Source organism: Kogia breviceps, chromosome 4 (assembly GCF_026419965.1).
Source record: "Kogia breviceps isolate mKogBre1 chromosome 4, mKogBre1 haplotype 1, whole genome shotgun sequence".
NCBI lineage: Eukaryota > Metazoa > Chordata > Mammalia > Artiodactyla > Physeteridae > Kogia > Kogia breviceps.
In genome coordinates this window covers 134681287-134707876 of record NC_081313.1, presented here as the reverse complement: position 1 = coordinate 134707876, position 26590 = coordinate 134681287, and the positions used below count along the sequence as shown (strand labels likewise).

Sequence of the window (26590 nt, the reverse complement as noted above, 5' to 3'; positions counted from 1 at the left end):
AAAGATGTTCACCAAAATGTTAACCATTTATTTTTGTGTGGTGGCATCAAGTGCATCTTTATTTTATTTATCAAACCTTCTAAATAGGACATGTGTTTCTATACCAATAAAAAAAAAATTGTTGGCTTCTCAGTGCCTGAAATGGCCCTCCTCTTCTGCACTGCCTCTGACTCTTCCCTCCATTTTCACTCTCTCAGTGAGGGCTGCGAGAAGCCACCCTACTCACTCTCCCAAATGAGCCCCAAATCCCCACCACACTGCTCTCCTTTCACTTTTTCCCATAACACTTATCTCCTAAAATGTTATATAATTATATTCATGGATTATTGTCTGCTCTCTACCTCCTTCCTCCACCCCCACCTCCCAAACAGTTCTCCAGAGCAATGATCTCTCTTTTGCCCACTGAGGTATTTCAAATCCTTTACAATGGGGCTTGGCACATAGCAGATGCTCCATACATTTTTTTCTAATATAAATTTATTTCTTTATGGCTGCGTTGGGTCTTCGTTGCTGCGCACAGGCTTTCTCTAGTTGTGGTGTGAGGCGGGGTTACTCTTCATTGAGGTGCGTGGGCTTCTCATTGCGGTGGCTTCTCTTTCTTGCCGAGCATGGGCTCTAGGCGTGCAGGCTTCAGTAGTTGTGGCACATGGGCTCAGTAGCTGTGGCTCGCCGGCTCTACAGCACAGGCTCAGTAGTTCTGGCACACAGGCTTAGTTGCTCCAAGGCATGTGGGATCTTCTGGGACCAGGACTCGAACCCATGTCCCCTGCATTGGCAGGCAGATTCTCAACCACTGCGGCACCAGGGAAGTCCTCCATACGCTTTTTTTTTTTTAACATCTTTATTTGAGTATAACTGTTTTACAATAGTGTGTTAGTTTCTCCTTTACAACAAAGTGTATCAGTTATACATATACATATGTTCCCATATCTCTTCCCTCTTGCGTCACCCTCCCCTCCATACACTGTTGTTGAAAGACTTAAGGGGAAATAGGTTTGTTCTTGGCGGTTGTCTACTTGCCTTGCTATCATTTACGCAGATGCAGAGCTACAAGTCACTGCCCTGTAGGAACCTCTGTTTCCTCCTGGAAGAACCGGGAACCCAGGAGCCAGCAGCCCAGGGAGCACGACCACGAACCCAGAATGGGGTCTGGACAAGTTATTGATAGACTCAGTCAGGGCTCTCCTCGCAGACAAGCTCGAAGAACTACATTTCCCAGAATCTTTTGTTCTCGCGTGGACTACATTTCCCAGAGGGCTCGCGACTGTCACTGCCCCGCTCCTCCCGGACCTACGCGGGGCGTCGGGCGTTTGCCGCTGGCGTGAGCTGATTACCCGCCAGAGCTCCGCCCAGGCGGCACCGCGGGGAGTCCCTAGCGGAAGCTGCTGTCCGGCCGTGGCAGTTCCGGAGCCTACAGCCTGCGGCCCGCGGAACCCCCAAGCCTGGGCGAGGTGAGCGGCGGGGGGTAGGCAGGATGCGGGAGGGAGGACCGAGCTTCGGGAGGATGCGTCGCCGGGGCATGGTGCACAGGCCCAAGAGACGAGATCCGGGCCTTTGTGGGCGCCGGCGGGCCGAGAGCCGGGCACCCCTGGCTCTGTACGCCTGCCGCCCCCAGCTGTCCCACTGACGTGCCCCTGAACGAGACAGGTCGGGCACTTGGTCCCCATTGGCTGGACCCAGCCACCCTCCTGCTTCTTCCCTACCAGTTCCCAGCGCGCTACCTGCCCAGCGCCTGCCGACATTTGAATTTGTTTCGGGCAGGCAGTGAACGTGAGAAAATTATTTCCTCCCCTTACCATCACCCCTGCACTCCCGAGTGACGGGCCTGTTTTGCGCGAGAAGTGAGTCGCCGGCTTCCCCCAGTGGCAGAGCCAGGACTGGACCCAGGTCTTTGGTTTTCTGTGCCCTTTCCTCAAGACAGCAGCCCCCTCCCCGCCATAGGAGAGCTGATGTTTTACCTTTCCGAAGCAACTTTCTCTAGAAATCTGGAAATTGTTTCCTTGACAGGAGGGGGAGGAATTGGGTGGGAAGGCTTGAGGTGGAGAAAAGTTGTCACATGCACGCAGGGAGGTTAGAGCAGGTGCTCTGAAGCCCGCGGTGCTTGGAATCCTGGTGCCACCCTCCCTGGCTGTGTGGACTGGGGCAAGTTGCTCCCACTCTGCCCTCAGTTTCCTGTTCTATAAAATGGGGTGCTGACAGTGCCAACTGTGCTGTGGGACTCGATGATGTATTGATAGGTAGTGCCTGGCACGCGGTGAGGCTCAGGGAGTTGCTGCTACTGCTGATGGAGTCCTAGGACCTTTTCCTCTGCGCGAGGGAAAGAGCTGGGCCTGGACCAGGATGACCCAGCCCTTTTCTCTGGTCCTGTCTACCCCTCGTTCCTTCTGACTTCCTTCTCTGAGGGCACTTGGCATCATTCTCAAGTGGTATAAAGGTTTCAGAGCTGCTGATTCCGAGGGGTGGAAAGCAGAAGGGGCTTCCTCCTGGCTCCCTTTTTCTTCTCTCAGATCTGGCTCCTGGAGACTTCTCCCATCCTAAGGGGAAACTGCCCAGAAAGAGGACATGGCTACTGAACAGAGGGAAGCAAGGTCTCAGGTGAGTGCATTACCATCTCAGGTCTTAGAGACAGATGGGGTTTTTTGGTTTTTTACCCTTAAACTGAAATTTTCTCCCCAGTACAGTCTTCGCCAGGATTTGGAGCCCATGTCCTTCTCCCTTTGAAGAGTTGGTCCACCCTGGTGGATGGTGGATTGCGTAGGGAATGCTTGCCTCCAACTCCCCAATCCATGGCCTGTGTTTCTCTTTTTTTCTTCTAATAGACACTCTTTTATTCATTAATCTCAATTCACTGTATGCTTACTGAATTGATAGGTAAGATGCCACATGTCTTATACCACTTGGGGTCAGAACAAACAAACATGTGCACTTGGCAGAGTTCCTTTCTGGCTTGCCTCCTTTGCTCACTCATGTCCCCCTCCCTACCCTTGGGCAGAATGGTTTCTTTTTCTTTCTGCCCCTGAGAAATCCTCATGATACCTTCGCCAGGCTTTTCCCAGTCCATAGTTTTTAGTTTTTTCTCCATCTTAACTTTCTGGATCATGTGCCTTGCTTCTGTCACTCTCTTGAAAACTGATATTGACCTACCATTTTCATCTTTATGTTGTGAGAATGAGGGTGGGACCTCATCCAGGTGAACCACTGTGTGAACAAAGGATAGCCATGTTGGTGGGGACATAGATGGAGAGATCTCTTGACTCCAGGAGCAGAGAGAAGACTCCTCAGGAAGCAGCAGTGAGAGGAGAGTTTCATGGGATATTGGTAGTGGAGAGGCAGTGTATACGGTGATTACTCAGTGGGGCTTTTGAGCCAGGTGGCCAGGTTTGTGCCCATCTCCTCTGTTGCTGTTAATGGGTCTTGGGCAAATAACTCCACCTCTCTGTGCCTCAGTTTCTTCCCTCTCTGTGCCTCAGTTTCTTCACCTGTAAAATGAATACAACAACCGGGCATACCTCATAGGGTGGATGAGAGGATCCTGGGAGTTAGTGCATGGAAAGCGTTCGGATCAGGGCCAGGCACATAGTAGATGTTCAGTATGTGGTGGTTGTCGTAGCTAAACGATATTATTCTAGTTCATGATGTCTATCTACTGTTGGTAGATAGAAATGACTGTACAGTGTCCTTCCTTTACTCATCCTCATCTAACAATAATAGTTAACGTTGCTGGGGAATATCCTGAGGGCTTTACCTTTGTTCTCACTCTCATAGCGAAGCAGAAGTTATTACCCTCATTTTACACTTGAAACTGAGGCTCAACGAAGTCAGGTAACCTGAAATCAAACCCAGGTATCTGGCCTCTAAGTTCATGTTAGTTATCATCCAGCCTTTCCTCTGGTACATCTTTCAGAACACAGGGCAGGCCTGGCCCCCAAATTACCAGAGTTCTCTGCATTGTGATATTGTGTATCTTTTGGACCCATGAAATGTGGTAGTGATTGATCTTCTGAGACTGTGGATAGGACCTGCCTCTGCATATTTGGGCTACTTTTTTCTAAGCCTTTCCCATTCCATTCCAACAGAGCCAGGCTGCTCTATTACTCAGAATCTTCTCCATCCCTGCTTGTGAGTCCTATGTGACATTTCTCCCTAACCTCACCTGCTGCCGATACATCAGTACTTTGTGGACTTGTGTGTAAAACAGAGTGACAGGACGTTTAAGACCAGAGAGAGAATATACTCACCAAGTGCTGGGTTAAAAGAAAACTTCAATTATCATCTTGTCTCTGCCATTGATAAAGCTTGTGACCTGGTATCTTAACTGCCCTGGACCTTGTGTTTCTCATCTCTAAAATGAGGATTGAACTAGGAAATGGTATATGGTCCTGTCCAGCAACTCTTTTCCTGTTCAGATTGTTTCATGCATTTTTCTTGTCTGCCAGTTGGATTGTAAATTCTTTTGAGGGTAAAGATCATTTCTTGTATTCCCTGCCGTGTGCCAATAAATTATCTTATTATACATGCACTGCATGTTAATGTTAAAAATTTCAGAGGATAAAAAAGAAAGTAAAATCACTCTTACCCTAACATCTTGAGATAATCATGGTCATACTTTTGGTATGCAGCCCTCAGAATAATTTTCTATGCACCCTTATTTATTATTTATTTATGTGCATGTGTACATATGTATGTATGTATTTTTTATTTTATCATTTTAACTTTTTATTTTAATAAAATATACATAAGATTAAATTTACCACTTTAACCATTTTTGAGTATATTGGCATTAAGTACATTCACAGTGTTGTGCTATCATCACTATTCTTTATCTCCATTGTATGGATTATCATTTATTTCTTAACCCTATGAGATAGGTGTTGAGAGGCAGTTCCTTGGATTGGAATTCTACCTCTACCACTGACCAGCTGTGACATTGTGATTTATAATATGAAATATATATTTGGTCTTTGTCCCTGTTCCTGGCACATAACTTCCAAAACCCTTGTGATTTTCTAAGTGGTTAGTAATATATGATTTTTATCCCTGAAATTACTTCAGAGCAATGAAGGCAAAAGGGGTGTGTTTTGTATCCACACCAGAGTTTATGTTAATGAGGTGACTTTAGTACCCCACCTAAGGATGCGGGCTAATTGCCAGGGAAACCAACCTTGATTAAAGTGTTGGAATTTTCAGTGCTGCCCCCCATATCCCCTCTTATCCGTCACCACCCTAGGAGATGAAAGTTGAATCAGTCGCCAGTGGTCAGTGATTTAATCAGTCATGCCTATGTAATGAACCTCCATAAAAACCCAAAAGGGTTCAGAGTTCTTCCAGGTTGGTGAACATGTAGAGAGTCGGGGAGAATGGTGAATCCCGAGAGAGCATGGAAGCTGTGCACCCCTTCCCTGTGCCTCTCTTTCATCTGCCAGTTTCTATATCTTCTTTTATAATAAACCAGTAATCCAGTAAGTAAATGTTTTCCTGAGTTCTGTGAGCCACTCTGGCAAATTAATCAAACCTGAGGAGAGGGTTGTAGAAACCTCCAATTTATAGCCAGTTAGTCAGCAGCACAGGTAACAACCTGGACTTGTGAGTGACATTGAAAGGGAGCCAGTCTTGTGGGAATCTGACACTATCTTCAGTTGTCAGAATTGAGTTTAATTGTAGGACACCCAGCTGGTGTCCCACAATTGCTTGGTGTGTGGAAAACCCCCCAGATCTTGTGTCAGAAGTGAAGTAGTGTTGTATTAAGAGTAGAGGAGACATGCAGGAGGAGTGAGTTTTTCCTTCATACCAGCTGTGTGACTTGGATAAATTTCTCTTTGTTTTCTCTTGTGTAAAATGGACACAATAATAGTACCTTCTTCATAGGGTTGTTGTGAAGATAAAATAAAGATATACACTAAAGGTTAATATAAAGCTCTAAGAATAGTACTTAGCCTGTAAAAAGCATTCAATAAATTATAGTTATTTTAATTTCCATTATTACTGTCCTCAAGCTTTAGGGAGCACAGAGTGCCTTAAGTTATTTAAACTAGTCTCCCTCGGTGATTATGTAGGTTGTTTCCATTTCTTTGCTGTTACTAACACCATGATAAATGTCCTTGCATGTGCATTTTTGTTCACTGTTCATTATCAAACAAATATAGTAATTGGAGAGTTAAAGAGTATGCACATTTTAAAGCTTGTAATGTATGTTATCAAATTGCCAACAGGAAGATTATTCTAATTAACACTCACACTAATGGCCTTAATACCTCCACACATCTTTTGTAGCAGTTAACTCGGGGCCTGGTTCATACTTCATGCTACTCAATATATATTTGTCATAGGTCAATTGTTCATTAAACAAATGACCTGGAACCTTCAGAACCTAGAATAATATAGAAGCATTTCATGGTAGCCCATCTACTCCCCACTGCCGTCTTTTTCACCCTCTGTGATGGGTGGCCTGGGTGAGCTGGGATGCTTGTCTCTACAGATGACAGTGACGTTCGAAGATGTGGCTGTGCTCTTTACGCGGGATGAGTGGAGAAAGCTGGCTCCTTCTCAGAGAAACTTGTACCAAGATGTGATGCTGGAGAACTATAGTAACCTTGTCTCATTGGGTAAGGAAATTTCCCCTGTAGATACAGAATTCAGAAATTGCGATACCTCAGCATCTGATTTCCTGGATAAAAGCCCTGGGTCATTAAAAACTTTAGCTGAGTTTTGCCTTAGCACTGTACAAACTGGATCTCCATAAATAAACCTGAGAACCTTTTTCTCCCTCGTAGGTATGGAATCGCCCCATGGATGGGACAATCTACAGAGCTGCACATTAGAAATTCCCTCACTGCAGACAACATTTTCCCACTATGATTGAACTGTGATGTGTTTGCTCATCTCTTAACAGAGAGCATCACTCAACCTTCTTCTTTGACCCAACACTGGCTTTTTTCAATTCTCTTTTACAGGGGTCAGCAAACTTTTTCTGTAAAGGACCAGGGAGTAAATATTTTCAGCTTTGTGGGCCACATATAGTCTCTGTAACATATTCCTTTTCTTTTTGTTGCAACCATTCTTTGCTCAAGGGCCATGCATAAACAGACAGTGGCCTAGATTTGGCCTATGACCCATAGTTTGCTGACTGCTGCCTTCTTTCAAAGGGAGTCAGATAGTGTTTTCTCATTTTAAACAAGCTACTTGGTACATAATCCTTTCCACAGATACCTGTTACAAATATTAATTTAATCTGTACATTTAACAGTGTATACATATTTCCTCTTGTATAGAAATCTATTAGCACCCTGTTAATCAAGGCTGCATGTTTATCATACTTCACTAACATACAACTAAATGTTACATTGCCCCTTGCCTTTACCCTAACACACCCCTCACATTGTGGGGGCACAACTTGAGCATCCCACAGAAGTTCTCTGTATCATCTATTGAGTTTTCCACTCAGATCTCAGATACCTCTTTGTGTCAAGGCAAAATCAAGTCTTTTTTTTCTTTTTCTTTTTTTTTCTTCTTTTTGGTCTATGAGCAGGACTCCCATTTTCCAAACCCGAGGTGATCTCCCTGTTGCAGCAAGGAGAAGATCCCTGGAAGGTAGAGAAAGAAAGCCCTGGAGGCTCCTCTCTAGGTGAGTGGGTGGGGAATCTCTGCAGGCAGCAGTCTGGTAAATGAGTTCATGTGCAACTAGGAGATGTTGGTCAGGGAAATTTCTGCAGGTTCTCAGTCCTCAAGAAGTTGTGGAGAAGGGACGCTAAGGCCCCGAGTCACAAGCTTCTTCTTCTTCTCTGATAATTACTGCACAGGTGAATCTCTCAGGATCTTTTTTCTTGTTATTTCCTGTTGTTTCAGAGGAGGGCTGCATTGTCATGCATTCATTCAGCAAACTTAGTGCACTTAAGGAACTGCAGATTATTCATTCAGACTGAAGCTCAGGGTATATGGGAAAAGAAAGAGATGAGGAAGGAAACGAAATTAGAAAGCCAGGTGGGGGCCGCACTATGAAGTGCTTTGGTACAGTTCTTAGGGATGGGAAGTGTCCATGGATGACTGGAAATAATTCAAGAGTTTCAAGCAGAAGAGTTTTATGGTTGTTGATATTTTAGAAAAAATAGTCTGAGTCTGAGATACTTTAAACATCCTTTGGTAAAGGCTAAAGAAGCTGAGGTGGGTCCCTACACTGGCACACAGCACCACAGTCAGAAAGCAGCAGCACTGGTATGGGCAGAGCTCCAAGCTATGTGAAGGACTAAAGCAAGTTATGGTCCATGATCATGTCTTGTCGCCATTTATGTGTAAAGAAAATTACGTGGGTGTTTGTCTATATGCATAATATGGGTGTAAGTGCCAAGAGAAAGGTCGGGGGACACCTAAGCTGGTAACTAGTTACATTTGGATTGGGATTGAGAATGGGCATTGATGAAAGGGGACTTCAGTTACATGCAATGTTATTAAAATTTTCACAGAGAATATATTCATGAAGTCCTTATTACGCAATTTCAATTAAATAAGAATGGTCACTTTGGAAACACTGTTGGTGTTAGATTTGAAGTGAGGAAAAACTAGAGGTGGGAACCTTCTGGAGATTATTGCATAATGTAGGCAAGACGTTACCTGGAGGAAGGTATGTGCAGTGAGTTCAGGAAAGAGGAGAGGTCCCTTCATTAAGGGTATAGGACAGGTTCGGTGTGGGATGGGTTTCATTTGAAATGTTAGTAAAATATGGGTAGAAGTCACCAGTGGACAGCTGTAGAGGTAAACAGGGTCAGAACTCAACAGGGAGGTCAGGGAGCCATCAGTGCAAAGGTGACATTTGAAGCCTTGAGCTGAGAAGATGAGGGAATGGAGGAGAGGACAGAGTCCCAGGAAACCTCAGTGTTTATGAGGTGGGTTAAGAAGGAAGAATCTGTGGCTGAGCCTGAGAAGAAGTCACCAGAGGAGAAAACTGGCAGATTCGGCTGTCATGGAAGTTGAGGACTGAGAGCTGTTGAATTGGGGAGGCCAGGGCTCTGGGGGAGCCAGGTTCTAACCCTCGCTCACTGCTTCCCTGTCCCGTGATAAACAGCAGTGCAACCTTGGGCAGAAGGATGCAGGTCCTGCCCTGGTGGAGCTCAGTGGAGGGGAAGGCTAAGCGCACACAGGGCTGTGGAATGACAGACTCTGATGAGGGCCTCTGGGGAAGAGCCACAGGTGCTGTGAGAACGTGGAACAGGAGGGGTGCTGTGGGCAAGGCTTCCCGAGGAAGGGCCGGATCACACGTTGTGAGAAGCGTTCAGGCACAGGAAGAGCATGTCCGAGAGTCCAGACAAAGGAAGCTGGTGTGTGGAGACGGGAGCGGGGAGAGAGGGGCCAGGGACCTGAGAGCCAGGCACAGCCTCTGAGGAGTTGAAGTACCCTGGCCATGGGCCCAGATTTATATTCTGCAAGGATCAGCCTGCAACCAATGTGGAGCCACCTGGCATAGACGTGGTAGGACTTGTCTGAGGTTGCTGTCAGGTCCAGATGAGTCAGTGATGACCCCTCACAATGCAGGCCCAGCAGAAGGGCTGTGGGACAGGCTGTCTCAATCCCTAAAGTGCCCACACCTTTCTTTAGTAGAGCTCATTCTTCCCCGTATAAGGTGAGATCTTTTGAGGTGGGAACCACACTTATCTCTCCTTACATCTTTTAACTGTCACTTGGGAGAAATATTCTAATTTTGTGGGAACTGCTAGAGACCACCACAAAGTAAACAGAGAACGCAGGCAGCAGGGAACCAGCGGAGAGTTTAGGAGGGGCATCAGGTGTGGACTGAGTATAGAGTGTGGAAGATCAAAGGAAGAGACGGAAGAATTGTTCCCTTTCCATTCGCCTCGGGAGCCTCTGACCCATGAGGAGTCCCCCTTCCTGAGTGATGTGTTAGTTAGATTAAACTGAGTAGAAAGTATGACTGCAGTCGAAGCTTTCCAGAGAGACCCTGAAGACACCTAGTCATGATGTCAAGTCCTTCTCAGGTTTGGGAAACTGTCCCTGAAGGAAAACTCTTACGTGGGTGTCTGGAGGAAGTAAGGACATCAGAGCCAACTGGTGTGTGTGTTTCTCTTGATGGGTTGAACCTCCTCTCTTTGGTCAAAAGTGACAGTCAGATGGGGCGTCCTGGGAGTGCTGGCGTGTGGTTGTGTCTCTCGTGCACCCCTGGTGAGTCTCCCATCTGCCTGGACTAAAGTGCCCTTGGAACAGTTTCCCTTCCAAGGGGAGCTCACTTCCCTGTGAGCTCAGGTGAAGGACCTGGATGTTCTTGGAAGTACCTTGATCTTAATTCTAGACCAGAACCAAAAACTGACCCTTTGAACAGCTGGTGACAGAAAAAGGACTCCTAGAACCTCTAATTGCCTCCAAGTGTGTTTTTAAAATATAAATTTCACTTCAAAACTACTCACAAATAGGAAATACAAGACAAAAAGGGAAAACAAACTGTCATCCCTGGATCTGTATGTTTCTTGTTGAGAGATGGGAGGAAATGGCTCAAAGGGTACATGTCTCATCTGAGTCTCTTAAGAAATGAGTCCAAAGTCTAATCATTATTCTGGAATATTATGTGTATAAGATATATATATATATATATATATATATGTGTGTGTATATATATATATATATATATATATATATGAAGAAGAATGTGATTAAATCAACTTGAAAGTCTCGTGAGTTTGGTTTACACCTAACATGAAAATATTCTTTTTTTCAAAAATTTAAAAATCCAGGGATGATCTAGGTAAACAGTTACCTCCAATGAAAAGGTGTTTTTCTTTCTTTGTCTTTTTCTCTTCCTTTGTTATATTTATGCAAGAATTCAGGGCAGACTGAACCTGAAAGGGTGGTCAGCTGAGGGGTTGCTTATGGGCTGCCTTCCACTCACCGAGATTTGCTGGGGCTGCATCTGCACAGAGAGTAGGGGTCTTTTTCTAATTTGCAGAAAGGTGCTGTAGGGGTTATAGCGGCAGCCTAATGAAATAACATGCAGTGATTTTAAAGAGTGAATTTCTTACAAGGTGAAAGTTGAGCCCAAATGCTCTGTAGCCCTGTTTACTATGTTTGATTTAGTCTTGTTCATCCCCTGCGCTCCTCTCCTGCCACCAACATCTTCTGTCCTTGTAGCTGCCAGAATGGTCTATTTAGAAGGTAGATCAGGTCATCTCACTCCCGTGCTCAAAACCTCTAGTGGCTTCTATCACATAGAACACAATCCAAAGCCCCCCGCCTGGCCCTCAGAGGCCTTTGTGGTCTGGCCCCAGCTACCTCTTTGCCTTCACCTTCTTCCTCTCTGCCCTTCATTAGAGAACTCTAATCACCCTGGCCTCCTTGTAGTTCATCAGGAAGGCCAAGCAGGCTCCCACCTCAGGGCCTCTGCATTTGCTTTTTCCTCTCCTGGACCATTCTTCTTCCTGACGGCCAGGAGCCCACTTGACTTACTTCCTCACACTATACAGGTTTCTGCTCAGATGGCACTTTGTCAGTTAGACACAGCTCATCCTTTGTCTTTTGTCCTCCACATTTTTTATCCCCTCACCATGCTTCATTTTCTCTCAGAGTACTTATTACTGCAAAATAGTACATATTTATTTATTATCAGCTCTTCCTCTGGATTGTAAATTCCCTCATGCTGGGTTGTCTGTTTCATTTGTTCCCATGTCCCCAGTACCTAAAATATTGCCTGGTCAGAGTCAGCTTCCAGTTAGTGAATGTATGAATCACTTGGTTAGGTAGTGGTGATGGGGATGGAAAAAAGGGAACCAGTTTCAGAGGTATTTGGCAGATAAAAGCAACAGGACTTGGAGATGGTTTAGATATGGCAGATAGAGGAGATGGAGTTGTCAAGGATGCGTGCTTGGTTTGTGGCTTGTTCTGGGATGGACAGTGATATCATTCACTGAGATAGTGGTGCTAGGAGATCAGATTTGGGGGATGGTATAAATATGGTTTTGGATGAATTAAATTAAGTTGTCTTTGGTTGACCCAGTTATTCAAGTGGAGATGTCAAATAGCCTGTTTGATTTGGAGTTCCACCCCTCATAATATACCCTGGGCATTAAATGTAAATTTGGGAGACCCTGTCACTAAAGATAATTGAAACTGGTTGAGTTTGAGTTAGCCTGTGGAGTGGATTCAAAGTACAGCAAGAGCAAGAAAGAGCCTAGGACTCAATCTTGAGGAACTCTGGCATTTCATGGCTAGGCAGAGAGAAATGAACCTGTAGGGAAGACAAGGGAAAGGTGTACTATAGAAGGAAACTCAGGAGTCTAGTGTCATTGAAGTCAAGTCTCATAAAGGATGGTATCAGTAGAGATAGGGAAAAGTAGATGAACTTGAGACATATTTAGATGGCAGAATAAACAAGTCTTGGTAATTGATTAGCAGAGGGAGAGGTGTGAAGGATGCCTTTTAAAGTTTTGATTCAGAACTGGTGCCAATTACAGAGACAAAAAGGTTATACAGGTTGGGGGAGGAAATAATCATAAATTCAGTTGAGCTGTCTTTGAGACATGTAAGTTGCTGTTTTGAGCGGGGTGTTGTATACTTAGGTATGGAGAGTAGAGAAGTCTTGCCTAGAGTATGTTTATAGATGGAGCTGGCCTATGGAAAGGGTACAGAGTGAAAAGAATCAGGGACCTAGGACTCAACCCTATGGAACTCCAAGGATTAAAGATCAGGTAGAGGAAAATGAGCGCACAAAGGAGATTGAAAAGCCGCAAAGGAGATTGAAGCTGGTGGAACATGAGAAGAATTTGGAGGCAAGTTCAGGGTCACTGTAGCTTAGGTAGTGAGCATCTGAAGGAAAATGAGGGGTCACTATCAGATGCTGCTGAGAGGTAAGTTAGGTGGGGACTGAAGAGAGCATCTTGCCTTTGTCACATGAAGGTCATGGTTGCCTTAGAGAAAGTAGTGGTAAGGACAGAAGCCAGAATGGAGCCCATGAGGGGTGAGTGAGCAGGAGGAGATGAATACGTGTGGGATACGACAAGGTGAGATGTGACAAGGAGGCAGTAGCTGGAGAGCTCTTCTATGCAAATATAAAGAAATATTTCTTTTTTTTCCTTTGTCCACTCAAATTATAATATACAGCACACATTATTCTGCCCCTTTCACTTGATATATATTGAAACCCTTTCCATGTCAGTACATAAAGAGCTTCCTCATTCTAAGGAGTAGTTCTACGGCCTTCGGCTGGCTCTCTTCTTGGCTGGCAGAAGAGGTGATTTTGGTTGTATGTGGCTTTGGATAATATTAGTCCAGTGGGTCCAGTTTGGGCTAGAATTTTATAAATGCTATGATTTCTAATTAGCAATATGGATATTGGTTTAAAGCTGTACCTTTATCGTGTACCCATATGATGTCCTGGTGTATTACAGTTAGAGTTAATCCAACTGTCCATCAAAGGAATCTGGTTGAATAAGCTGAGGGACATTCTCACAGTGGAATTCTCACTGTAAAAAGGAATGAGGAAGAACTCTGTAAATTCCACTGTGGGGTGATAATATTACTAAGTAGGGGAAAGTGCAGAACAGAACAGTGAGAGTAGGACTTTTATCAAAGAAAGGAGGAGATACCAAAAAAAGAAAAAGTGTATATTTGCTTATATTAAAAAAATAGAGAAGCCAAAAAAAAAAAAAGATAAAAGCAGATCTATAAAAATGGTTACCTATACGGTGAAGGAAGAAAAAGGATTGAGAGAACAAGGATAGAATGTAGAATTTTTTTAAGGTGCCTTGTTTTTATAATGTTGACTTTGGAACCATAAAAATGTTTTATAAATTATAAAACAAGATTAAATAAAAATGAAAAAGTGTTCCATAAATATTGAAAGCAAAATAAAACAACCCTAACTGTGTTTCAGGTTGTTGGCTTAGTCATATAGAGAAAAATTATCTCAAATGCTTTTAAATCACAGCAGCTTGAATAAAGATCCTTAGTGATTTATATAAATATTATGATTTATAATAAGAAATATATATTTGGTACAGAGCTCCTAAAACCCTGGGAAGTCCTAGGTGATGAGAGCCACAAAGGTGTCTTTGTTATGTTAATGAGGCTTCTTTTGGACCCTACCTTAGGATGGGGCCTGGTTGCCAGGACCAATCATGTGATTAGAGTGTTGAAACTTAGTACCACCCCTTGACCTCCAGGGAGGTGAGGGGGACTGGAGGTTGAATTAGTTGCCAGTGGCCAATGATTTAATCAATCATGCCTGTATAATGAAGCCTCCATAAAAATCCAAAAGGACAGATTCAGAAAGCTTCTGGGTTGGTGAATATGTGGAGATCTGGGGAGAGTGGTGTACTTAGAGAGGGCTTAGAAATTCCATGCCCTTTCCCCATACATTGCCCTGTGCATCTCTTCCATCTGGCTGTTCCCAAGTTATATCCTCCTATAATTAACTGGTGATCTAGTAAGCAAAATGTTTCTCTGAGTTCCATGAGCCACTGTAGCAAATTAACCAAACCTAAGAAGGGGGTCGTGGGAACCTCTGATTTATAGCCAGTTGGTCAGAAGTACAGATGATAACCTGGGCTTGTGACTGGTGTCTGAGGGAGGCAGAGGGCAGTCTTGTAGGACTGAACCCTTAACCTGTGGGATATGATGCTATCTCCAGGTAGATAATATCAGAGTTGAGCTGAATTGTAGGACACCCAGTTGGTATCCAAGAATTGCTTATTATTGATGTGGAAACCGCCCCCCCACCACCACATTGGAATTGGGTGAAGAACATGTAATTAATACCTTACAAGAAAAAATAACTTCAAACAATAATGTTGATTTTGGTGGGTATAATAAAAATATGTGGTTATGTTTACAAATAGAGTTCTTATCTTTGAGACATGTGTTCTGAAATATTATTGATGAAATGGTATAATATGGAATTAGCATACTTTAGCATATGCTAATGAAAGAGACGTAAGGGAGTTGTATTAATTTTCTCAGCCTGCTTCAACAAAGTGCCACAAACTGTGTGGCTTTAAACAACAGAAATTTATTGTCTCACAGTTTTGCGGGACCATGCTCCCTCTGAAACTCCAGGTAGAATCCTTCCTTGTCTCTCCCTACCTTCTGGAGGTGGCCAGTGGTCCTTGTTCCTTGGCTTGCAGCTGCATCACTCCAGCCTCTGCTTCTCTTGTCACTTGGTATTCCCCTGGGGTATCTTGACATGGTCTTTCTGTGCTTGCCTGTATCCAAATTTCCCTTTTATAAAGACACCAGTCATATTAGGACCTACCCTAATCACCTCATCTCAACTTGATTGAATCTGAAAAGTTACTGTTACCAAATAAGGTCATATTCTGAGTTATTGGAAATTAGGACTTCAACATATCTTTTTTGGATGATGCAGTTCAACCCATAATAAAGTAATAGATGAAACAGCATTAGTGATTGTTGATGCTGGCTTGGCAATTCATTGTATAATTCACTCTACTTTTGTACATGCAGAACATTTTCCATAATAAAAAGCTTTAAAAATCAGAATTACCAACAACAGAATTTCTAAAACAGCATTTCTCTTTTTCACCAACACAGGCATTCTGGAATACATTTACAGATGTGTAGTTCTGCCCCCATCGTGGTGTTGTGTGTAATTCTCAGCATATAGCTCCCTCAATTCTCTGACTCTAGAAAACCTTATGAGACTGCAAATGCATGTGACATTTTTATAGGAATAATTTTGAATCTGACCACCTGTAGGATAAGGTGGGAAGGATATAGGTCTGGAAAGTTGTCTTGGGTTCAGAGATTTTGATGCTGCCTTAAGCACTCACACTATCCCTCCATCTAATCTATGGCTAATCCTTTAAAATCCCATTTTAGACATTTCTTCTCCAAAATTCTGACCATCACTTGTACGCCTTCCCAGCTTGCACTTGTTACTATCTGAGGGTAGTTTGGATGTTGTTATAAGCTCACATTTTCATCCATTTCTGTCTTGTTTTTGTTGTATAAATTATCACACTTCTCCTTTTTTGTCTCCAATGCCAAACTGGGAGCTCCTTAAAGAAGTTAACTGTTTCTTTTCATTACCAGATCTGGAATGTCTTGTGGATCACATGCCTAGGATAGAGCCTGACATATTTTAGATGCTTTTTAAGTATTTGATGAATGAATTAAATAAGGAGCAACCAATGCTTTTTGAAATAATAAGAGGAGTTCTATATAGTGAGAAGGTTAAATTCGGTGGGAAGTAATACTAGAAAGGTGAGAAATGGGTCAAAGGATCAAATTGAAGGTCAATAGCAATAGTCACTATTGAGTAAGGAGATCCTGAACTTGAATGTATTAATGATGGTTGTTAGAGACATCTTAGTGAAGAGATTCAAGGGAATTTGATGACTGACTAGGCTTGAAATTCAGGGGAGAGAAGATTCTGAGATGAAACTAAGAATTCATGGCAAAGGAGCTGAAGAAGTTATGATATAATTCAGAACTCGGAAACACAAAAAAGTTTGAAAGGAATGCACTGGATTCGGATTTGGACAAGCTGAATTTGAAGAAAAATACTCAAATGAAGAGTCTAGCAGGCAGCTGGAAATACCTCTGTAAAGTGTTTTGAGGGTCAGGTGTGGGAGTGGATGAAATCATATAGGGAGAGAAGGTTGAAGAGCGACTCATAGAGTTTCATAAGCACCAAGGGAGGAGAATCTAGACCTAATGTCAGGAACTAGTCAGGGTGGTGGTCATTGGCAAGATCACCTGGTCTCTAAACTTCTGACCTAAGTCATAACCTTGTTCATGAGTTAGCTCAGGCCCAGGCTTGATTCTGGGAGAGAGCAAAAGTTGAACTGCACTCCAGGAGACATATCTTAGACGTACAGAAAAGTTTAAGCAGACCATAAAGAACAGTTAGGATGTCCATAATCCAGGACTCATGTCCCCTTCATTGGGAAACATGACTGTTTTAAGTTATTAGTCCCATTCTGGACTAAGGCATTGGCACTTGAAGTAGAGTTGAGGTGAGTTTCCCAGTATTGGTATGGACCCTTGTAGCTATAGTTACTTCCATTAAAAAATAAAAACTCCCCATGTCCTGTTTCTCTATTCTCCTTTAAACAAAACTTTTCAAAAGCATTTCTATACTTGATGTCTCCATGTTCTCACCTCCCATTGTTTCTTCTGTGCACTCCAGTGGGGCTTTCTTCCTTACTATTCCATGAAAAGCAGTTATTAAATCCCAGACAGTCTCCATCTTGGCACAATCAGGGTTAAGTTTTTAATTCTTAAATTGTTTAACAAAGTTGATCATTGCCTCCTCCCTGGAGTACTTTCTTCCTTTGGCTTCTGGACCACATACTCTTCTGCTTTTCTTCCTTTTCTTGCCCTCTAGTATTACAGTGCCTAAGTGATTTTTTCAGTTCTTCAGCTTTTTTTTTTTTTGGCTGCATTGGGTCTTCGTTGCTGCATGCAGGCTTTCTCTAGTTGCGGCAGGCGGGGGTTCTTCGTTGCGGTGCACGGCCTTCTCCTCATTGTGGTGGCTTCCCTTGTTGTGGAGCACGGGCTCCAGGTGCACAGGCTCAGCAGTTGTGGATCATGGGCTCCAGAGCACAGACTCAGTAGTTGTGGCACACGGGCTTAGTTGCCCCACAGCATGTGGGATCTTCCTGGACCAGGACTCAAACCCATGTCCCCTGCATTGGCAGGCAGATTCTTTTCTTTTTCTTTTATTTATTTATTTATTTATTTATTTATTTATTTATTTATTTATTTATTTATTTATTTTTGTGGTACGTGGGCCTCTCACTGCTGTGGCCTCTCCCGTTGCAGAGCACAGGCTCCGGACGCTCAGGCTCAGCGGCCACGGCTCACGGGCCCAGCCACTCCGCGGCATGTAGGATCTTCCCAGACCGGGGCACGAACCCGCGTCCCATGCATCAGCAGGCAGCCTCCCAACCACTGCGCCACCAGGGAAGCCCTGGCAGGCGGATTCTTAACCACTGCACCACCAGGGGAGCCCAGTTCTTCAACTTTATTTTTTTTTTATTTTTATTTTTTTTTAACATCTTTATTTGAGTATAACTGTTTTACAATAGTGTGTTAGTTTCTCCTTTACAACAAAGTAAATCAGCTATACATATACATATGTTCCCATAACTCTTCCCTCTTGTGTCACCCTCCCTCCCACCCTCCCTATCCCACCCCTCTAGGTGGTCACAAAGCACAGAGGTGAACTCCCTGTGCTATGCTGCAGCTTCCCACTAGCTACCTAATTTACATTTGGTAGTGTGTATATGTCCCTGCCACTCTCACATCGTCACCGCTTACCCTTCCCCCTCCCCATATCCTCAAGTCCATGCTCTAGTAGGTCTGTGTTTTATTCCCATCCTACCACTAATCTCTTCATGACACTTTTTTTTTTTAGATTCCATATATATGTGTTAGCATACGGTATTTGTTTTTATCCTTCTGACTTACTTCACTCTGTATGACAGACTCCAGGTCTATCCACCTCATTACAAATAACTCAGTTTCATTTCTTTTTATGGCTGAGTAATATTCCATTGTATATATGTGCCACATCTTCCTTATCCATTCATCTGTTGATGGACACTTAGGTTGCTTCCATGTCCTGGCTATCGTAAATAGAGCTGCAATAAACATTTTGGTACATGACTCTTTTTGAATTATGTTTTTCTCAGGGTATATGCCCAGTAGTGGGATTGCTGGGTCATATGGTAGTTCTATTTGTAGTTTTTTAAGGAACCGCCATACTGTTCTCCATAGTGGCTGTATCATTTTACATTCCCACCAACAGTGCAAGAGTGTTTCCTTTTCTCCACACCCTCTCCAGCATTTATTGTTTCTAGAGTTTTTGATGATGGCCAATCTGACCGGTGTGAGATGATATCTCATTGTAGTTTTGATTTGCATTTCTCTAATGATTAATGATGTTGAGCATTCTTTCATGTGTTTGTTGGCAATCTGTATATATTCTTTGGAGAAATGTCTATTTAGTTCTTCTGCCCATTTTTGTATTGGGTTGTTTATTTTATTGTTATTGAGCTGCATGAGTTGCTTATAAATTTTGGTTATTAATCCTTTGTCAGTTGCTTCATTTGCAAATATTTTCTCCCATTCTGAGGGTTGTCTTTTGGTCTTGTTTATGGTATCCTTTGCTGTGCAAAAGCTTTTAAGTTTCATTAGATCCCATTTGTTTATTTTTGTTTTTATTTCCATTTCTCTAGGAGATGGGTCAAAAAGGATCTTGCTGTGATTTATGTCATAGAGTGTTCTGCCTATGTTTTCCTCTAAGAGTTTGATAGTGTCTGGCCTTACATTTAGGTCTTTAACCCATTTTGAGTTTATTTTTGTGTATGGTATTAGGGAGTGTTCTAATTTCATACTTCTACAGGTAGCTGTCCAGTTTTCCCAGCACCACTTATTGAAGAGGCTGTCTTTTCTCCACTGTGTTTCCTTCCCTCCTTTATCAAAGATAAGGTGACCATATGTGTGTGGGTTTATCTCTGGGCTTTCTATCCTGTTCCATTGATCTATATTTCTGTTTTTGTGCCAGTACCATACTGTCTTGATTACTGTGGCCTTGTAGTATAGTCTGAAGTCAGGGAGCCTGATTCCTCCAGCTCCATTTTTCGTTCTCAAGATTGCTTTGGCTATTTGGGGTCTTTTGTGTTTCCATACAAATTGTGAAATTTTTTGTTCTAGTTCTGTAAAAAATGCCAGTGGTAATTTGATAGGGATTGCATTGAATCTGTAGATTGCTTTGGGTAATAGAGTCATTTTCACAATGTTGATTCTTCCAATCCAAGAACATGGTATATCTCTCCATCTGTTTGTATCATCTTTAATTTCTTTCATCAGTGTCTTATAGTTTTCTGCATACAAGTCTTTTGTCTCCTTAGGTAGCTTTATTCCTAGATATTTTATTCTTTTTGTTGCGATGGTAAATGGGAGTGTTTTCTTAATTTCCCTCTCAGATTTTTCATCATTAGTGTATAAGAATGCCAGAGATTTCTGTGCATTCATTTTGTATCCTGCTACTTTACCAAATTCATTGATTAGTTCTAGTAGTTTTCTGGTAGCATCCTTAGTATTCTCTATGTATAGTATCATGTCATCTGCAAACAATGACAGCTTTACTTCTTCTTTTCCTATTTGGATTCCTTTTATTTCTTTATTTTCTCTGATTGCTGTGGCTAGAACTTCCAAAACTAGGTTGAATAAGAGTGGTGAGAATGGGCAACCTTGTCTTGTTCCTGATCTTAGTGGAAATGGTTTCAGTTTTTCACCATTGAGAACAATGCTGGCTGTGGGTTTGTCATATATGGCCTTTATTATATTGAGGAAAGTTCCCTGTATGCCTACTTTCTGCAGGGTTTTTATCATAAATGGGTGTTGAATTTTGTCAAAAGCTTTCTCTGCATCTATTGAGATGATCATATGGTTTTTCTCCTTCAGTTTGTTGATATGGTGTATCACGTTGATTGATTTGCGTATATTGAAGAATCCTTGCATTCCTGGAATAAACCCCACTTGATCATGGTGTATGATCCTTTTAATGTGCTGTTGGATTCTGTTTGCTAGTATTTTGTTGAGGATTTTTGCATCTATGTTCATCAGTGATATTGGCCTATAGTTTTCTTTCTTTGTGACGTCTTTGTCTGGTTTTGGTATCCGGGTGATGGTGACCTCATAGAATGAGTTTGGGAGTATTCCTCCCTCTGCTATAGTTCTTCAGCTTTAAATAAAACTTACCTACTGGTGACTCCTAAACACCTGACTGTAGCTCTAACCTTTTTCAAAATAATCTAAAAATATCTCCAAAATAATACATAAAACTGAATGTTTCAGTATCTTCTTCAGTGTCTCTTAAGGCATCTCAGTCATAACCAACATATCTGAAACAGAATAACCCGAGACTTGCCCTTTTCCTAGTCTTCTCCTTCTCAGTAGCTTGTGCCAGCATTCATCATTTTCAGGCTGGAAACCTAGGAGTGATCCCTAACTCTTTTATTCCCTCTCAGCACCCCACATACAGTCCACCAGCAATTCCAGTTCTGTTAGTATGTGATAAGGATGCAGTCACCATATATCTCTACCCCTTTTCTCACCTACTTTACTACAGGAGCCTCCTAATCTTCCCTGTTCCCTGCTTCCACTTGTGCCCCAACAGTCTGTTCACTACACAGTAGCCAACTTGGGTGAGCATGTAATTGCCTTGTGACTTCCCATCATACTTAGAATAAAATTCCAGAGTCCTTACATGACCTGTGAGGCCTTATATGACTTGCCTTTACCTATTCCTCCAATGTTATTTACCATTTTCTCTTTTGCTCACTGCACTCTAGCCACACAGCCTCTTTGCTGTTCCTCAGAAGTCACCACACTTTTGTGTTTGCTGTTTTCTTTGCCCAGGAAGCTCTTGCTTCACACATCCATATGGTTGTTGTTTGTTTACTTATTATTTGTCAGTCCATCCCTCCCTCATACACACACACACACACACACACACACACACACACACACACACACACAATACACATACACAAAACCAAGGTATAAGCTCCTCAAAGACTAGAACTCTGTTGTACTCATCACATTCTCTGCATTCCCTAGAACATTACCTGGTCCGTAGTAGGCAGTTAATAAATATTTGTGAATGGAAAGGATGTCTCCAGCATATGCAAAGATAATGAAATAAGAAAAAAACATGTAGTGCTCCAGAAACTGCATGCAGTTCAGCATACCTGGCAAGAAACGAGGGGAGGGAGATGAGTACTGAGGTGAATGAAGGTCAGATCATGAAACACCTTGTTGACCATGTTAAGTACTCTGGACCTTAGTTATATACAAATCATTGAAAATAAGTTGGAGGATCTTACAGAAGTTTGCAACTTGGTAAGATGTGGATTTTAGAAAGATTACTGTGGCTACAGTGTGGAGACTGAATTGACAGAGAGCAAGATTTGAGGTGGGGAGACTAGTTAGTAGGAGGCTATGGTGGAATAGTAAAGCATGAGAAACAGAGTACCATTTAGGTACCCGAGCCCACTGCTCAGGGCTATAGTAAAGTTGCTGGTTGTAAAACTGCAGTCTTTACATACAGACCTAAGGCAGGGTCTCTAACTTTGCCTTATAAACCACAATCCAAAATTTTGAAATCTTGCTATCTTCTTCCCAGCTCGTGTAGTAACCTAGAACCAATGACTGATGTTCACAGGGAAAGTACTCCATTTTTACCACTGCCTCCCACACTTCTGCCAAAATAAAGTTATTGAAATTTGGATCACTTAAGCAAGACTTAGATGGACAAGGAAATTGAAAGGTGTTGAACAGAAAATAAAAAACTCCTCTTTCTGTTACAACAAACAGTAAAGATTAGAGAGCAGATAGGTTTTGTGATTGGCTAAGGGAAAAAGAGCTATAACACAAAATGCACATTATGGGCTCTTCCAAAAGATGTGGTCCCTAATTTAATCAGTGATTTATTGATACTTATCTATATATGTATTTTAAAATGAGTGTTATTCTCACTTGCTCTGCTTGGCAAATATCAGTGCCTTAAAAAAAAATAGTAAAGATGGGTGCATATAAAGTTAGTCAGAGAGTGTGTGTAGAGTGGGGGGAAAAAAATCCCAAACCCTAGGGAAAGCAATTTTTAAAGTGGAAATAGAAAAAGTTATCCATGATGGAAACTGAGAAGTTAACACTGGTAGAAGAAAAGAGAAAAGCAGAATATATTATGTTCACCAAGCAGAGAGAATCTGTATACAGGTGAGAAAGTGAATGTCAGATAGGAATCTCAAACTACAGTGAGTTGCAAAGGAGCCCTTTAAATGGTTACCCTAGCCCAGGAGAAAATGCCAAACTATATGTATACCTATTCCCCTGACAGAATTTAATATTCAGTGAATTGTGTCCTTACCCAATTTTAAAATTTATTGAATTTAATTCTGTTTTTTACCACCTTATCATGTTAACCCTTTTTACCTTTTTATGTTTATTCCTGTCTTATTGATCTTTGACTCTTTTCTATGCTGCTTGCATAGCGTCTCCTGCTTGATGCATGAGCAAGGCTGCTTTCTTATCTTGCAACTTTTGGCTTCATGCCTACCTGTTGGCACCTCTGTAGATTAATTCAGTAATTACTTCCTGTTTGAACTGGCTCTGAAACCCTCCCATTGCTTGTATAACGTACTGTCCTGGAAGGCAACTTCTCATACAAGTGCTTGAATCCTGTGTGTGTGTGTGTGTGTGTGTGTGTGTGTGTGTGTGTGTGTGTGTGTGTGTGTATGAAATTAATATATAAATAATTGAGATTATTTGACATTGTTCAAATTATATGTTATTAAGGAAGATTAACAAAACAAACATGTATAATTCAGATGCCATTAGGAGGATCTGTAGGTTAATAGGGCATGCTAATCTGCTTGCAGAGAACATTAGGGTAGAAAAGGAAAGTGAAAAATATTTAGATATAGATCAATATAATTACATATTTAGAATATATATATATATTTTAACACTGTGGTGAGTGCCTGTAATAAGAGGAATGCAGTATGGAAACTCACAGTCAAAAAAGGACTCAGAGTTAACTTTTTTTTTTTTTTTTTTTTTTTTTTTTTGCGGTACGCGGGCCTCTCACTGTTGTGGCCTCTCCCGTTGCGGAGTACAAGCTCCGGACGTGCAGGCTTAGTGGCCATGGCTCACAGGCCTAGCTGCTCCGCGGCATGTGGGATCTTCCCGGACTGGGGCACAAACTGGTGTCCCCTGCATCGACAGGCGGACTCTCAACCACTGCGCCACCAGGGAAGCCCTCAGAGTTAACTTTTGAACTGAATTTGAAGGATACAAAGGAATTTGGCATGAAGGAAAAGAGATGAAGACTTTCCAGATTAGGAATGATTACACAAAGAAGAAAAATGTCATGAAGATAATTTAGGATTCTATCATGGGCTTTGGACTCTGATCCCAGGCTGCCTTTTCCAATTCATGGCTCCCCTTTGAATCCCTCTTCTCCATTTTCCATTAACCAATTCTTCTGATCACTCTTACACTCACCCTCTTTAAATGGGTTTGTTTAATCTTTTCTCCACCCTGTTGTTCTCAACTCCTATTGATTGTTTGTCTGTACTGCTTAAATCTCCTAAGTTTTTCTTCTTGCTATTTTTGGCCAGATACCAAGACTTTTTTTTTTTTTTTGCGGTACATGGGCCCCTCACCGTTGTGGCCCCTCCCGCCACGGAGCACAGGCTCCGGATGCACAGGCTCAGCGGCCATGGCTCACGGGCCCAGCCGCTCCGCAGCACATGAGATCCTCCTGGACCAGGGCACGAACCCGTGTCCCCTGCATTGGCAGGCGGACTCTCAACCACTGTGCCACCAGGGAAGCCCAAGACCTTATTTAAATACCATCAATATTCAGTCTATGCATTTAGTTTCTGTAGCCAAATGCTGTATCACATGAAACATCTCCAGTTTTTTCTTTCCCTTCCAGGATGGAAGAACAGTTATAAAACCACAAAGTCAACTCAAACGCAAGGTTCTTCATTTCATGAAGAGCTGATAATGAAAAGATCCAAAAGGAATGGACCCTGGGACTTCAAATCAGAAAAACCCTGCAAATGTGAAGACAGATTAGAGAAAAAGCAGAAGAAAAAAAGTGTTCAGATAGTTTCAGTCACTCACAAAAAAATCCTCATTATAGAAAGAAAACATAAAAATACAGAATTTGGCCAAAACTTCAGCCCAATGTCAGTCCTTGTTAGGCAACAGATGGTTCCCAGAGAAAAAACCCCACCAAAATGTGAAATACAAGGAAACAGCTTCAAACAGAATTCCAATTTACTTAATCAACAAACAATCAACACAGCTGGGAAACGTTATAAATGCAGTATGTGTGAGAAAACCTTCATTAATACTTCATCCCTTCGTAAACATGAGAAAAACCATAGTGGAGAGAAATTATTTAAATGTAAAGACTGTTCGAAAGCCTTTAACCAAAGTTCAGCTCTTATTCAACATCAAATAACTCATACTGGAGAGAAACCCTATATATGTAAAGAATGTGGGAAAGCCTTCACTCTCAGTACATCCCTTTATAAACACCTAAGAACACACACTGTGGAGAAATCCTATAGATGTAAAGAATGTGGTAAATCCTTCAGCAGAAGGTCAGGCCTTTTTATACATCAAAAAATCCATGCTGGAGAAAACCCCTATAAATATAATCCAGGTAGGAAGGCATCTAGTTGCAACACATCCCTTCCTGGATGTCAGAGAATAAATTCCAGAAAGAAGTCCTATTTATGTAATGAATGTGGCAATACCTTTAAGTCTAGTTCATCCCTTCGTTATCATCAGAGAATTCACACAGGAGAGAAACCTTTTAAATGTAGTGAATGTGGGAGAGCCTTCAGTCAGAGTGCATCTCTTATTCAACATGAAAGAATTCACACTGGAGAAAAGCCTTATAGATGTAATGAATGTGGAAAAGGTTTCACTTCTATTTCACGACTTAACAGACACCGAATAATTCATACTGGTGAGAAGTTTTATAATTGTAATGAATGTGGTAAAGCCTTAAGTTCCCACTCAACACTTATTATTCATGAAAGAATTCATACTGGAGAGAAACCATGTAAATGTAAAGTGTGTGGGAAAGCCTTCAGACAAAGTTCAGCTCTCATTCAACATCAGAGAATGCATACTGGAGAAAGACCCTATAAATGTAATGAGTGTGGGAAAACATTTAGGTGTAACTCATCCCTTAGTAATCATCAGAGAATTCACACAGGAGAGAAACCATATCGATGTGAGGAATGTGGGATATCTTTTGGCCAAAGTTCAGCTCTTATTCAACATCGAAGGATTCATACAGGAGAGAAACCCTTCAAATGTAATACATGTGGGAAAACTTTTAGACAAAGCTCATCACGTATTGCCCATCAGAGAATTCATACTGGAGAGAAACCCTATGAATGTAATACATGTGGGAAACTTTTCAATCACAGGTCATCTCTTACTAATCATTATAAAATTCATATTGAAGAGAACCCCTAGAAAGTAGGTTTGCATGTGTGAAATTCTGAAACCAAAGCTCATCAGAATACATGAAAGTAATGTAATTAATGGATATGAAAAGCCATTCTGTGATTTAGTCATCAAATAATAAATTCCAAGGATAAACCTATGTAATAGATAATGAGAGTGGAAATTTTTCAGTCCTATCAGACACTTTTTAATAACCTAAAATGAAGAATTCCTGACTGGAGACGTTGACTTGGGCATTTGTAAAATAATTGTTTTCTCTACAGCATTGTATGCTGCATATCATATGTAATTGTTATAAACATCTGGGTGATGAGAGGAAGTGTGCACTGGATTTCCTGTTAAACTGTAAACTGTTAATACTTTTTTTAAAATAACTGACATTGTACTAGTATATAAAAGATGTGGTCAAAGAAATTATACATTTTTAGAGAAAAGGACCAAATAAAAGATAAAAATGAATTGTAAACTACCTCTCACTTTCTGGGGTTTGTCCTTTTCCGGACTTGATGTCAATCTTTGTGCATGGATTTCATTTAAAAATAGAAATAAAAGTCTGTTCTCTTCCTTTGTA

The 26590-nt window shown here is 41.9% G+C and overlaps 1 protein-coding gene across 5 annotated transcripts; it reads left to right on the top strand.

Annotated features, from left to right (window-relative positions):
* Nucleotides 1-1272: 1272 nt before the first annotated feature.
* ZNF354A (zinc finger protein 354A) lies at nucleotides 1273-26590 on the top strand. 5 transcript variants are annotated; one of them, XM_067031994.1, is made up of 5 exons: nucleotides 1297-1451; nucleotides 2508-2595; nucleotides 6476-6602; nucleotides 7526-7621; nucleotides 24464-26590. In XM_067031994.1, exons 2-5 carry the CDS (start codon nucleotides 2563-2565, stop codon nucleotides 26026-26028), a joined length of 1821 nt encoding a protein of 606 aa, XP_066888095.1. In that variant the 5' UTR covers nucleotides 1297-1451; nucleotides 2508-2562; the 3' UTR covers nucleotides 26029-26590. The 5 variants fall into 5 exon arrangements, with proteins under 5 accessions (XP_066888097.1, XP_066888095.1, XP_066888098.1 ...); XM_067031995.1 differs by having other exon boundaries at nucleotides 1401-1841; XM_067031996.1 differs by lacking the exon at nucleotides 7526-7621 and having other exon boundaries at nucleotides 1273-1451.

Coding starts and splice junctions, on each gene's coding strand:
- ZNF354A (XM_067031994.1), top strand. CDS start 2,563: ATGGCTACTGAACAGAGGGAAGCAAGGTCTCAG. Junction 2,596..6,475: donor AGAGGGAAGCAAGGTCTCAG/GTGAGTGCATTA, acceptor TTGTCTCTACAG/ATGACAGTGACGTTCGAAGA. Junction 7,622..24,463: donor CCCTGGAGGCTCCTCTCTAG/GTGAGTGGGTGG, acceptor TTTCCCTTCCAG/GATGGAAGAACAGTTATAAA.